At 40.2% G+C, this 14,173-nt stretch overlaps 1 protein-coding gene across 15 annotated transcripts in view; it reads right to left on the bottom strand.

Annotated features, from left to right (window-relative positions):
- The window catches only part of zmp:0000001200 (dedicator of cytokinesis protein 9), a 79,820-nt gene that overhangs the window by 16,396 nt on the left and 49,251 nt on the right, over nucleotides 1-14,173 (bottom strand). For all 15 annotated transcript variants that reach the window (XM_036003943.1, XM_031296956.2, XM_031296916.2 and 12 more), the window contains exons 6-29: nucleotides 13,987-14,082; nucleotides 13,332-13,466; nucleotides 10,076-10,250; nucleotides 9,034-9,086; nucleotides 8,266-8,340; nucleotides 8,018-8,158; nucleotides 7,076-7,288; nucleotides 6,445-6,567; nucleotides 6,008-6,090; nucleotides 5,136-5,258; nucleotides 4,822-4,901; nucleotides 4,506-4,693; nucleotides 4,286-4,351; nucleotides 4,098-4,190; nucleotides 3,892-4,015; nucleotides 3,654-3,772; nucleotides 3,281-3,367; nucleotides 3,057-3,146; nucleotides 1,796-1,911; nucleotides 1,253-1,322; nucleotides 1,041-1,166; nucleotides 869-940; nucleotides 192-338; nucleotides 1-84 (exon numbers count right to left, since the gene is read on the bottom strand). In XM_036003943.1, coding sequence (XP_035859836.1) covers nucleotides 1-84; nucleotides 192-338; nucleotides 869-940; nucleotides 1,041-1,166; nucleotides 1,253-1,322; nucleotides 1,796-1,911; nucleotides 3,057-3,146; nucleotides 3,281-3,367; nucleotides 3,654-3,772; nucleotides 3,892-4,015; nucleotides 4,098-4,190; nucleotides 4,286-4,351; nucleotides 4,506-4,693; nucleotides 4,822-4,901; nucleotides 5,136-5,258; nucleotides 6,008-6,090; nucleotides 6,445-6,567; nucleotides 7,076-7,288; nucleotides 8,018-8,158; nucleotides 8,266-8,340; nucleotides 9,034-9,086; nucleotides 10,076-10,250; nucleotides 13,332-13,466; nucleotides 13,987-14,082 — 2,679 coding nt within the window. The remainder of the gene's footprint in view (nucleotides 85-191; nucleotides 339-868; nucleotides 941-1,040; nucleotides 1,167-1,252; nucleotides 1,323-1,795; nucleotides 1,912-3,056; nucleotides 3,147-3,280; nucleotides 3,368-3,653; nucleotides 3,773-3,891; nucleotides 4,016-4,097; nucleotides 4,191-4,285; nucleotides 4,352-4,505; nucleotides 4,694-4,821; nucleotides 4,902-5,135; nucleotides 5,259-6,007; nucleotides 6,091-6,444; nucleotides 6,568-7,075; nucleotides 7,289-8,017; nucleotides 8,159-8,265; nucleotides 8,341-9,033; nucleotides 9,087-10,075; nucleotides 10,251-13,331; nucleotides 13,467-13,986; nucleotides 14,083-14,173) is intronic.

Here is a 14,173-nt window from a genome sequence, read left to right as displayed (position 1 = left end):
CTTTGGGTCTCCAGGCATAAAACAGTTGATATAGTTGTTGATCTGCTTGAACATAAAGCCTCTGTCCATCAGGTTGAAACAGCGCTACAAAAGGATGGGAAAAAGCAAATAACAAATGAATAAGTATAAGTATACTTAAAACACACAGTCTTCTCGAAACCATGCCAGATACAGTAACCGGGGCTCCTGACCTTGATGAAGACTGCAAGACTGTGGTTGGCGTTCCTGGCGGCATCTAGGTTGTCTTTGTATTTCTGAGTGATGTGTGGCATCATCATGTTGACCAGAGTCTCCACAGTGTGATGGAAGGATGCGGAGAAGCGCTGATTCCTGGACAGCTGTAGGACACATCACGGATGTTCATACAGATGTTATTGTACAGCATAATACACCCCAGTTTAAAAGATAAGTATGGTGATATCCTATTTTTCTTATTCCTCTGTGCCAAAGAGCTGCATTGTTGTCAATTATACGCTGTTGCACATCTTCCTTCATTACATATTGTTGGTTTTGGTCTTTCATTTGTTGACAGTAACACAAATATAGAATATCCCCAGCCTACTGTAACTGTAACCTCACAGTTGCCAGACTGGGGTGACCTTCTCTTGTGAAGCTTACTTGCTTCCACTGTGGCCTCCACATTATACTAGTAGAAGTTAAACACAGGGATGTGGTTCCTTATGCGGTATGAACAAATGCAGCCAATTAAAGTGCACAGCAGTGTAGGACAGACTGTGGATACATAATACTTTGACTGTGGTGCTGCGGCTGTCCACAAGACTTGGCATGTTTTAAACCACAGTGACGAATCTAAGCTGTTGTAAAGCAGACACCACTGAGTCAAACACACATGTTGTGGCAGACTTACCTTCACTTTACAGCTCTCAATCAAGTACTGAGCCATGGACTTGACTAAGGCTTCAAAGAAATACCAGGAGTACTGCAAGGCGGACAAACATCAATCAGAGAACAATAAAGAAATTCATGTCAGTTATAATCATATACTGTGTAATCCTTTAAAAGAAGTACAAATATGTTACCTTGAGGAGTTTGTTACACGTGAGAAAGTCAGTGGAAGGCTTCAAGATAGCAGTCATGGCTTTAGCCAACTCCTCGTGCACTGATCGGTTGGTTGAGGATGTGTGTGGCTCAGTCTTGAATACAAACTGTATCAGACACATGCAGAGAGAACTATGAGTACTAACACTAAAATATAGATAGTGAGTTGTGGTATGCGTCAGGTGAATTTTACCTTCACATATGATCTCAGGTAGTGCTCCAATCCCTCCTCGTGGCACTGGGCAACAATGTGAATCATGACTCTAAAAGGAAACAACAGAAAAGGAAAGCATGTGTGAGGAAAGGAGCTGAGACAGCAAGAGGCCTTATTTGGGCTTTACTCACAATTTTTTATTATTTCATTTTAAATTATTACCACAAAGTTCATGCACACCAGAAAGTTTTATTGACAGGCGTCTCGGATCAAAAACTCAAAAAACAAAAAAACATTCTGCACACTATCAGTCACTTGTACTCAATGACCATCAGGCAAAATATGTAAATCATAATTTTGGTGTTTTCACAGTCAAGCATTTTAAAAAAAGTTGTAATTTATGGAAACCATCACTGGAAATCTGCTCATTACACATCAAAAGGAGCTTTTTACAGTTCTCTTCTATACATCAATGCTGAAATTCTGGTAGTTTTAATTCTATGTCAATTTGTTTATCATAATTTACATGAAATTACTTGAACTTTAAGTTGTTTAGTCAAGGATCGTCTCAGGAAAACTTGCCTGGTAACGTTGACTGCCACATCCTCTTGGGTGGCACTGGTAAGCACCCTGAACAGCTGATTCAGGGTTGTGGGCAGGAACTTTATCATCACATGGCTCTCCATGGCATGGAGACTCTGAGGATAACACATCACAGAGATATGTTCATGTAGAGTTTTGACAGCATTGCTGCATGTATAATAATGAGAAGAAATGTGGAAAACAGTGACATTATCTTCTCTCACCGCTCAAACAAAGAGCACAGAAGGCGAATAAATAACAAGAACAACAACAGAAGGACATGATTCAGTTGCCTGGAACATGGCAGAGTGTAGGTACTGGTGCATCATTGCTGTGTACAGGAAACTAGCTCAAGCCCTGCAAGTCATTTGGCGAGCTGCCAGTCAACATGGCTGACCTGCTGTTTGACCCTCTGGCTATTGTTCGTGTTAACTGCTGTGTTTACATTAGAACCCAAGAGATGCATTGGATCATGTGTTGTTCTACATGTCAATGTCTGCCAGGGGAACAGTGAAATGAGATTCCCATGAACTGGAATAAGTGAGTGCGTGATGGAAAAAGTGATAACTGAGCTACCAGTACCATAAAAAAGTGGGAAAAGAATCAAGTCAGCTAGGGATAGATATTTAACAGATTTACTGTTGTCGGCCTAATCTTTGCAGGTAAGGTACAGTTAAATCCTATTTAAACTGCAATAGCAAAAGCGCACAAACAAACTGTCCAGAAGAATGTGCTGTTGACGAGCTACGGCACAGAGTAGAACATTAATCTCCATGTGATTCAGCAGCCTCCAACCCAGTGTGACTGTCTGCGGTTTTACGGTGAGGATGAGCTACGGTTAGCAGAGAAGTTAAAGTGTGAAAACATGTTGGACCTTTTCCTTTAGGTATCCAAGAAAACTATCAAATGTAATTCTGTTCTGACTTAATTCCCAACCCTCAGCATGTGCACTCAGTTACACAGTATATGCCAACACTGGAATGTACATGTACTGCATGTCAACATTGTGGATTATTGTGGTTTAAATTTGACTCAGTGTAGCATTAAGTCTCTTTTAAAGTTCTCTTAAGCATGTAAACACATTACTAGCTAATACATTTACCACCATTCAAGACAGCAACAATGCCTTTAGTAAAGACATAAGGGCTACACATTTAGTTGTTAAAAAGTTACATTTTAACAAATTATTTGAACTGTTAATTGGCATGTATTTAAGTCAGTATTTGTATTGAATCCCTAGTTTTTATACTCATTGTTTTACCTTTAGGTATTTGACCAGTTCTCCTCCTGACACCTGGGTTGCAGATGCAGTGCTCTGACAGTGATGAAAGAAATTGTGCAAATGTTGATCCTATGAGAGACACAAAGAACGTCAGATTACAGAAGTTTATTCTACAGCAAAAATCCAGATTTGACAAAAAAAGAGGGTTGCAGATGAATCAGCAGTATTATAACACTCAAAGTTGGTTAACAACAAAAACTAACCTGAGTGTAGACAGTGGACACAAGGTGAGTGGAAACCTTAAATAAAGGCTTGCCTCCATCCACCCATTTGACTTCAGGGCCTGAATGCTGTGATTCAAAGAGCAAATAGCAATCCTTTGCTCAATAATTCAGTAATTATTCTGCATTAACTTCATTCCATTATCTCCACAGATATGCCATTTTGTTGCAGACTTTCATATCCCACTGATAGTCAAATTTTTTATATTGTGGTTTGTAGCTTTTGGCTTGGCATCTCCAAAACATCTACAAACTTAATAGTCTGCACAAAAATCAGATTTGAACTAAAGGAACAATAAAAAAGAAAGGGCTGCACTTGAACCCTGAGTAGTAACAACCCTAAGATGCACTCTACCTTGCTGGCACCCTCCTGACAGTTAAGGTATCCAGCAGGCAGGTTGGCAGCCACAGGGACTTGACTCTCATTCATGGTCACCCGGCCGTCTTTCAGCAGGGGGAGCCAGGCGTATCCCACTGAGAGCAGAGACAGAGGCAAAGATAGTCAGCTAAGAGCCTGATGCTTAAAGCCAGAAATAATATAACATATACAAAATACAGATATTTTAGATGATATGACTGTGAATCAGTGCTACCTTGAGTCTCAACCAGGTCTCTCTTTTTGGTGCTGGCCTTGCTGTTGCTGTCACAGCTGACGTGATGGAAGGTGAAGAGCAGATGATGTTTCTCGTGGAGCTGGGTTGGCAGCTCAATCTTAAACTAAGGAATTAGAGCACAAATAAACATTCAGTCACTGATTGTACTGATTTACCTTTCTGACATTTGTTGCAGTGTGTCTTACCTCATCGTAGAATTCAGGGGTTTGCTGGTGATGTAATACTGCAGCAAAGGCATTTTTGGTAAGCAAGGGTCCTCCAGGTCTGCCATAGATGCACTGTGGAATTATAACAATAGTTAGTTGGCTCCTGTGATGGAAGGGGGCTGTCCTTTGGGGATTTAGAAGCCCTTCCAGGATAGATTTGAGTTTACCTTCAGTGAAACAGCCTCTTCCTCATCTGAGTCCTTGAACTCAATGCAGACAGCTATGTTTCTAGCCTGAGGACAAAAACAACCAGCACAATTGACCAAGTTAGCCACACTGTGAGAGAAAAGTGCTGAAGCTTCAGACCACAAGGACTTTAGTTAGGGAATGTCAATAAACCTTCAAAGTAACACTACACAATAAAAGTTTGCGAATACAAAAAAATACCTTTGCGAATGACTTTTGGCTGTCGTACTTCAAGTGCTTCGGATAGACATAGAGGTGATTGTTGTAGATAGTGAAAGGCTGAGAACATTTGGCTATGTACGGCACAAACTCCTCCACTTCAAAGAAGATGTTGGTCTTGTCGCTGACATCAAACTGCTTCACAGGAATGTAGGATGAGGTAACACAATCTATATACAGATGCAAAAGCGAGGGGAGACCAAATAAAAAGCCTGCAGACAACGTGACCGATGTGCTCTGAGCAGGAACAGCTTTAATCTCTCATGTTGGCTGCACAGAGTGAATTTAGAGGCCTTACTTGTTAAGTCGGGGGCTACATTGTCTATGGTAACATCAAGGTTTCCTAGGATCACAGGCAGCTTGGCCATCTTCTCTGGCCTGAGGAAATGAAAATAAACTCCTGTTAAGCCTTTGCTATAATCTACAAACGGTATACACAGACACACACACCGTATTCACAGATGTGGGCAAACATCTTATTTTTAACACTGAGCAGCATTTTCCAAAGTACAACCTATAGGAACATATTTTCCATATTTGCCTTTCCAGAACATCTGCAAGACTACTCAGACAACTTATAATACACAGGACTCATAAAAGTGCCTTACTAACTTTCTGAAATCGGCCAGCAGTTTGAGCATATCCTCATTGGATAGCTTGTTGCTGTCCTGTCTGAACAGGGCTGAGAAACGAGCACTTTTGTCGAGCGTCCCTGAAGCATCTTTGAACAAAGACCTGCAAGAAGGAAAAAAAGAGTTAGGAACATTTCACCTACCTAAAATGTTTAAATGAGCAAGAGCACTATGATGATAATGTTAAGATTTACAGTCTAGGGCTGCAACAGACAATTATTCACATAATTGATTAATCTGTTTATCTGTTTTTTTTTCTCTCGATTATCCGATTCATTGTTTTGTTTGTCATTAATGCCACGAACTACTAAAAAAACATCCATCATAATTCCTCATAGCCCATGGAGACATCTCAAAAAAGATTTTTAAGTTCCGTTAATATAAAACAGAAAAAGCAGCAAATCTTCACATTTAAAAAGCTAAAACCACCGGCATTTTTGCTTGATAAACACAGATTAATTGATTATCAATTTATTTGTTATTTAAAGGATTATAAAGTAAAGTTGAAAAATATTATTTTCCTGTTGGTTCCTTTTGTGCTTGTATGCACAAAATGGTGGATGTGGACTAGTGAATTGTAATGCAGGAACATAGAAAAATGTAAAAGCAGTTCATAATATAATGAGAATTATTATTTTTAAAGAACAAAAAAAAAAAAAATCACTAAATCACTATTGTGTCCTTCCTGAAAGACTGTAACATAACACATACTGCAGTGTGTGTCTGTATGGGCTGTGGTGCTGGACTGGTGTAAAGTACACAGAACTTCTTGCTGAAAACTGAAGGGGAAAACCTGATTATGTACAGACAGAACTACAGTTAAAATCTTAATGATTAAATGAGATAAAGTACCTTGCTGCCCAGGCAAAAGGCATCCTGTACTGTCCTAACCGGCAACATGCCAGCTTGGCATTTTTCAGGACCTTCTGTGCCACCTAGTGGAAAACAGAAACACTGTGATTTGAGCTTCATCACTTTAGACATACGAGTTGGTCTCAGCCCTGCAGCGTTGTAACATATTCAGCATGCTGCCATACACACACAAAAACACATTTTTCTGTGTGCCTGTATCACATTACTACCCACCACGGTCCCTTCAGGGTGCACAACCACATTTGTACTGCCAAAGTCAATGCTTGTGTTGAGCGTCGGTGCAACTGGTCAGCACTTAAAAACAAGGATGATTATCTGTGTATAATGTGGAATACTTTGGTGGAATTTGCTGAGTCTGGGGGAACATGTTGCCTCGTGTGGAGAATGGTGATGGAACTTCGTGGGTGGGTATGTACCTTTGTGGAGTCTGAACTCTTCATGTACGGCTCGGCACAGTGGTTGATTCCCCCCTGGAGCACCTTCTCTATGCGAGCCACCAGGAAGATATCTGGGTGGGGGCATGTTACCGAGAACACTCCCTGTGGGGACGATGAAAATGTTAGAACTTCCTCAATGCTGAATATTTATTTGACATCTGAATTGATAGATTTTAATATAAAACAGAAGACACATTTAGGTAGGGGAGTTGTTGAGCAATTTTTTAGCCATGCTAGCGGCATGCTAGAGATGTCCGTCTGTCAGTTAGTCCATCACTTTGGTCCAGACTTAAATATCTCAATAATTACTATTGGGTGAATGATTGCCATGGAATTATGTACATTCATGAGGAGAGGATTAATCCTAATGACTTTGGTAATGTCCTGACTTTTCCTCTAGCGCCATCTTCAGGTCAAAACGTTAATTTGTCTAACTGTTTTATGTGCCATGTTTTATGTGTTATATACCTGCAAATCTAATGACATCCCCATCAGCCTCATCTGTACTTGGGGGGTTTAGTACTAATTAGAAAATGTTACACGCTACACTGAGATGGTGAACATGGTAAACATAGCAGCTAAACATCATGTTGGCATTGTCATGACTTACCAGTCTTGGATACTGCATGGCTGCCTCTGGCACCCCATGGACCAACCGCTGGCCCTCAGGGTGGGTGTCCCCTCCCCCGTTCAGATACTGACTGGTGTTACTGGGCACCATGCCCCTTACGGACGGGTGGTTTAAGTCCACGTGGAAGTCAGAGGAGATCTTCCTGCCGTTCTGGATATCGAACAGTGACAGGGTGACATAAAATGGCTCCACCTGGAAAATGAGAGTAACAATTCTGTATTAGACAGATGATGCTGATGATGGTTTTAACCAGTCTGCATGATCTTGACAACACACAGCTAACTAGATAGTTATTGCATTTCCACCCTACTTTCATGCCGGGATAAAGTATAAGTCCACTGACAGCAAATGTAATACATCACTTCACTGTATTACTTGCAACGTTTCACTTAGCCAACCTAAATAATTAATAACACCACAGACAATGTGCACAGCATTATCTAGTTCCACATTTGCACAAAATAAGGACACTTTAAACTATATATACCACTATTTAAATAAAATCATTTCATGTAAATACACTCATCTTACAGTTCTTATGCAGTATCTAAGGAGGTAGCCGGTTCAACCACGCCTCAAAGTATCTGCTCTGCATGCATGTGTGTGTGTGTGTGTGTGTGTGTGTGTGTGTGTGTGTGTGTGTGTGTGTCATGTTGGTGTATCTGTGGAGACATGTTGACTCTTTAATAGACAGTTTCTGTTGAGAGGGGCAGCAGGACATCAGGCTCCATTATACAGATTGCTCGCCATTACTAAGTCTGTAGCCTGGTTGCTATGCCAACAGGAGTCCTTCAGTGGCTCAAATAATGAGGGGAGTCCATCCGGCTGCTCTAACAAACCATCTCATCCGTCTTTAGTCAGCCGGATAATGATATTTCTGTTATTTAGGGCCTATTGTGGCCAGAAAAAGATCAGCCTTACGTTTGTGGTTGGTCCCTCCTCGTTCTCGGCCACACAGCTTTGCAGGTTGAACGCGAGGTCATTGCAGTTCACCAGAACACGCTTACCAAACTTCTCTTCAAACTGCTTCACATCCGGCTCTATTCCTGAGAAATCAAGTTTCTGAAGACAGCACAATGGAAAGCATTACATTTCATTAGGGAGTGTTCAGTTGGATCTCATTACCACATGGGAATAAGTGAACTAAAGTGTGCTTTACATTTAATTACCTGTGTGTCAGGGTCCAGGGTGAACAGCTTCAATCTGGTCTCGTTCCTCATCCTAGACTCTATATCTCTTGCACTCTGAGGACAAGAAAGGCATTTCCTAATTCGATTTAAACCACAAACTGTCTGAAACTTCAGAATCATCATTTAAGAGATTTCCACTCAGTTGGTTTTTTCATTAGAACATTTTTGTCATCTGGAAATGAGGCTTCATATTTTACAGGCTGATCATGCTGAGCAGAGAGTCAGGTGGTACCAACATACACTTCAGTGCAGCACACTGTAACCTGTCAAGCTGTTTCCTAGTTAACTGTTACCACCAGATTCCCTGCACATATGGCTTTACTATTGCGTGCCACTCAGCACTGTTACAGCATGAAGAACTGAAAAAAACTACTTTGGCAGCCTGTAAGTCATCTGTCAGTAAATCATTTAAAAAAACACAGATGTTTTTACCCTCAAAAATCTTGATGCAGGTGTCATAATGTCAAAGCAAGTGTCAGCTTTTTCCACTACTGGATATCTTGCATATCTTGAATATTGTTGGAAGCATGTTTAAAGGCCTGACGTTTAATTTGCAGAAAACAAATGAACGACTGAGAAATTAGGTGTGTAATAAGAAACTCTTAAATCTAAATCCAAGCCACGTTTGTGGCAAAAAAGGCCCTCTTCCTTACAATTTCAAGAAAGGAGGAACAGAGATTTAATGCTGCAACTCTATGTGATGATGTACTGAAAGTGTGAGCACCTAGCTGAGAAGGTAGGACCTACCTGAAAGCTATCCATGCTGCCAGAGGAACTGTCTGACTTTCCAAGATCATCATCTACAGGGACAAACAAGAAATCATTGGATGCAGGCCAAAAATTGGAGAGCATAACCAAAACCTCCTTGTGTTGTAAAACCTCCTTAATCGCTTACTGACATGTAAAAGTTCAGTAAACAGTAATTCAACTGTACATAAATCAGTAAGATTGAGCTGGAGATACTGCAGGTCTCAATGGTACATTTATGAAAGCTCAGAGATCTCCTCAATAACAATTGTTTTTTCACTCTCATGCACAACATGGTTAATAAAAGCTGGGGAGATTGGGAAGATTAGTGGAGTGTTATTTGTAAAGGCATTCAGCTTCTTTCCTCCACGGCTAAGTCTCCTATGAGACAGGAGGTGAGTATTAAAAGCCTGGGTGGTCTGATATCACATCATTACACTACAGGGCCAGGAAGAAGAAGGGGAGAAGTGAGCCCCGAGTAGTGAGTGGATGTTGGTGTGAAAAAGCCTCAGGTTCATACAGTATCCCAGAGTAAATAAATGGATAATGATGAGTGGTCTGGATCTTCAAGTATAGTTAATTATTATTTTGGATATAATAACTGAGGGAATGTTTCATCCTAGGAGCTTAGTGTACAACATTTCACCATTGTAGCTTATATAACAATTGGATTAATTAAGGTTTATCAAATGTTTAGGGCTGCAACCAATGATTATTTTCATTATCGATTATCCTGTCAACTATTTTCTCCATTAATCATGTTGTCCGGACACTTTAAGAAGTAGAACACTTATATTATTCACATAATCTGGCTAGTGTGACCACACAAAAGCTGCTTTTGTCTGACATATTTTAGTCTGCAAAAACGGTTTCTTAATTAAACCACAAACGTTTTTATAAGATGATGAAAAACATAAATTATTTCTCATCATGAACTTTGATAATATTTTGACTAACAAAAAATAATATTTCATTTCATATTTGTGTTCTTTCAGTCGCTGGAAAAATACACACACACACACACACACACACACACACACACCATCATGAATGTCTCCATTCCTCTTCTCCTGCATGGCAATCTCAAAGCTGCTGTGCAAGATCTTGTTGAGCGTGTTGATCCAGTCCTCCATCTCTCCTTCACTGTCTGAAGCCAGCAGGTAGGTACTCTTATCTTGCATCTTCAGTTCGAAAGCAAACCGCCGAACCTTGTTGTTCTGCATCCACAACAATCAGATAAGAGCAGGAAAGAAGAGAAAAGGGGAGAGAAAACAACATTTAAATTAAGTAAATTAGTCAAACTTGGAAGATAAAAAACAATTAAAGTACAAAACAAAGACTTTTTTTATCAAAAAGGGGGAGGTTTGGTTCACAATTAGAATTCAAATACCCAACTCAGGACATGGCAGGCTTTTATCTCACTATCCAAAACTAACATCTCACAACTGCCAGCTTACCAGATTCTTACACGTAGTTTATGATCTAAATCACAGCTTGCTTTACTTTAATTTTACCACTTCCTTGTATTATGCTGTTGGAGCCTGCCACAATAAAGTCAATATTCAATAACAATATAATTGACTAAAAATGACACTATTTAGCTCCAAATATCTACAAAATGTGAGTCACTGTTTTGGAAAGGGATGAGAGGCTAAACCCAGATTTAATTTAACTGCCATAGAAAGCAAATGGACAATGTAAGTTAGGGAGGAACAGATTTTTTCCATCTGCGTAACAAAGCCTGCAGCTCTGCCAGGACCACAGCAGAGACTTTTCTAAAGTCAGATGGAGCTGCTGAGTGAAGTCAACAGAAAACGAGCCAGATCTGCAGTGCTTAACTATGACCTCAATGATGTCACTGTCCTATTTGTGCTTTTCTCTTTTACAGCCCATTCAGAACCTATAAATGCTGATTCAGCTGCAGTTGTCCATGACACAGCGTTTTAATAAAGTATTCAAGCAGTATTTCTTGAGGTGAATATGGAAGTCATCTTATTCTTGTCAGCGGTTAGTGGATTGTTATGCTGTGGTTATCACTGTAGCTTGCCTGCAACGTTCAAACAGCAGAGTGGGAGTGATAGGGAGGGAGACTGGCTACGTAAACATGGAGAGGGGAAATAAAACTGGAGTCTTGATAAACAGACTTAATCATCTGATAGGTAGGAGGACTGGTTTCAGTTGCTGCACACATCCTCCAGGAAATGAGTGGACAAATCAGTCAAAATAGTTTTCATGATATTATTAGTATGTGTCCCTCAGGTGTTCTTATGACAGTAAAGTAGCAGAAAAGAAAAGCAAAAATAAAACCTCAAACCACAATTATCAGTAGACGTTTCTAAGCCCTTTTGTTCCTTGTTAACCTATAGGGACCGCTTTTCACCTCATTATGTGGCAAATGCTTTGTGTGTTTGAGCATATGTTGGCGTCTTAACAAAGCGCAGGAGCAGCTTGAGGCTCAGAGTGACGTCACTCCACATACCATTACAGCTGCAGAGTTAAACATCTGCAGGTCTACTCACAGAGCAGTTTCTGCTGGTTGAGTTTAAGTCAGATGATCTTTATGATTTTTGTGTGTGTGTTATACAAGGGGCTGTGTAGTGCTGCTGAATTGCTGCAGCAGGTTAACCACTAACAGAATGGTTTACTGATTAAAGTACAGGCTCTAAATCATAATCAGCGTATAACCAACTGAATCACAACATATTTTGAGAGCACCTCCTTAATTTGATGTATATGCGATCAGACTTTTTTTTTTATACTTTATTAATCAGGGGGAAATTACAATTTTTTCACTCTGTTGTTATTATACACATTACACACAGGCCTGAATTACACACACCTATACACCTATACATGCACTAATGGAAAGATGTCAGAGTGAGGGGGCTGCAGCTGTCAATGGACAGGCTCCCCGAGCCGTTGGGGGTTCGGTGCCTTGCTCAAGAGCACCTTGGCAGTGCCTAAGAGGTGAACTGGCACCTCTCTACCAATCCACCACCATACTTTGGTCCGTATGGGGACTTGAACCAGAAACCCTCCAGTTCCCAACCCAACTCCCTACAGACTGAACTACTGCCATCCCAATTGTTGTAGCCTCGGCTGGTTAGCATTCCCCTGTCCTTTGGTCAACCGGTCCTCACAGCATCCATCCAGATTTTGTACGCATCCATACGTTTTCTCAACGTCTACACAATTGGTCTGTAGAATATTATTAATGAGGTACAGACATGTATGAACCCCTTTGTGGACAAAAATGTTCCTCTATTAGTGCCCATTACATTTAATTACTAAGAAAATTCAAATTAAATGTTGAAAAACTAATGACAAATGTTTTTTTTTTTTTTTTTTATTTCTCTTTGTATGTGTGTTTAATAATTATATTTTAGTTTTGATTAGTGTATCCACCTTGTTTTGTTTTAATAATGGATTTGCGATATAAAACATACTGTATGTTATTGCACAGAAATTGGACAATGCAATCCTCTCATGTTTCTCGCCAGACTGGACTGAACCAGGAGGTCTTACTTCCCTTCTGCCAACACTGAGGAATGTAACAGACTTGGTGGTGGCGAGTTTTGGGGGAACTCAGGGGCATGGCACGGACACCATAACCTGCACTGATAAAACCTCGAAAAAAAGCATTCAAACACCATGTGTGACCCTTTCCTCCTTCAGAATTTGGGCTGATAACTCTCCCCCTCCACACGATAGGAATCATACAGTCCTGGAAAAACACTCAACCAATTTCAGATTGATGCCGGCTGGGTGCCTCATCAGTAAGGTCAGTTTCTTTCCATCTATTGAGATGATAGACAGATGATAATGCACCTAGTGGGTCTTGGCCTACACTCAGATGCATGCACGTGGCATTGATTGTGAGGCTGATGGAAAGTGCACAGAAGTGAGACCTCAGCATTCACCTTGTTTTACCAGCTGAGAGTCAGCAGTAAAGCATAACCTTGGGGAGGAGAGAGCTCAGGTTTCAGGGAAATGAACAAGAGAGGGTCTCACAGATAGTTTTCAGCAGCAGACCATCATGGTTAGAGAAAATTTGCTATAGCTTTTTTATATAATTTGTTGTAGCTTACATTTTATTTTGCATGTTGAAAAATATGTTTGTAAAGAAAAGAATTGTGAAGAGGAAGTTGCTATGTCCGTTTTCTCAGTTTATTTCCAGTAATTTTCATGAGGGATCAGGCCATGGGATATCCCGTTTGGCAAAGCAGGTCATCCAGTGTCATCGCAGTTTAACAATCACTGCCTTCGTGCCAAAGATAAAGCAAATTTTTAGAGCATACCTGAACCACACCCATACAGGAGTCCAAGAAGATGGTTCCTTTGGGCTCTTTGGAAATCTTCTCATCCTTGTAGAAGTTCAAAATATAAGAGCTGTCCCCGAGCTGGGTTAGATGGAAATACCTCCTCTTGAATGACTGAAAGAAAAAGAAGAAATAGCATTCAAGTTTCAAAAATTGGAAAACAAAATGCAATGTTTTGGTCATAACTATTTAAAGTCCTCTATACACCCTTTGCATGATACAATATAAAAAACATTAGACTGAAGACAGAAATCAACACTTGTAATTTTTTTAATTTTTCATCATTGCTATGTACACAACATAAATACAATACAATACATCATTTGTAAAGTAATGGGGCTGCAACCAAAGCTTATTTTTATTATAGATTTATCTGTTAATTATTAATCAATTAAGTGTCTTGTCTATAAAATGTCACAATGTTGTGAAATATGCCCACCACAAGTTCCCACAGCCAAAAGGTCTTCAACTTGCCAAAAGCCAATCCTGACTCATTTTAGATACTGGAGCCATCAACTGTGCTTGAAAAGTGACTCATTTAACTTTTCAAAACATTTGCCATTTCTGTCGAACAAACAATCAATTAATTGACAAATGGTTTGAGTTCTGAATGTGGCCAACACCACTGTCTCACCCTCATGGTGACGCTGATAGCACTGTTCATGTTGCCTTTATAGAGCCAGCCATGTTTGGAAAACCCGCCTTTCTGGGATCCCAGGGAGGCCGTATCCTGCAGGAAACAACGACACAAGATCAGACAATCATCGCATCATATCATATCCACAAATGTACTGACGGAGTAAAATTCACATTTTCCAGCT

The sequence above is a fragment of the Sander lucioperca genome, chromosome 8 (assembly GCF_008315115.2).
Source record: "Sander lucioperca isolate FBNREF2018 chromosome 8, SLUC_FBN_1.2, whole genome shotgun sequence".
Classification (NCBI taxonomy): Eukaryota; Metazoa; Chordata; class Actinopteri; order Perciformes; family Percidae; genus Sander; species Sander lucioperca.
This window is presented reverse-complemented; position numbering and strand designations above follow the sequence as displayed.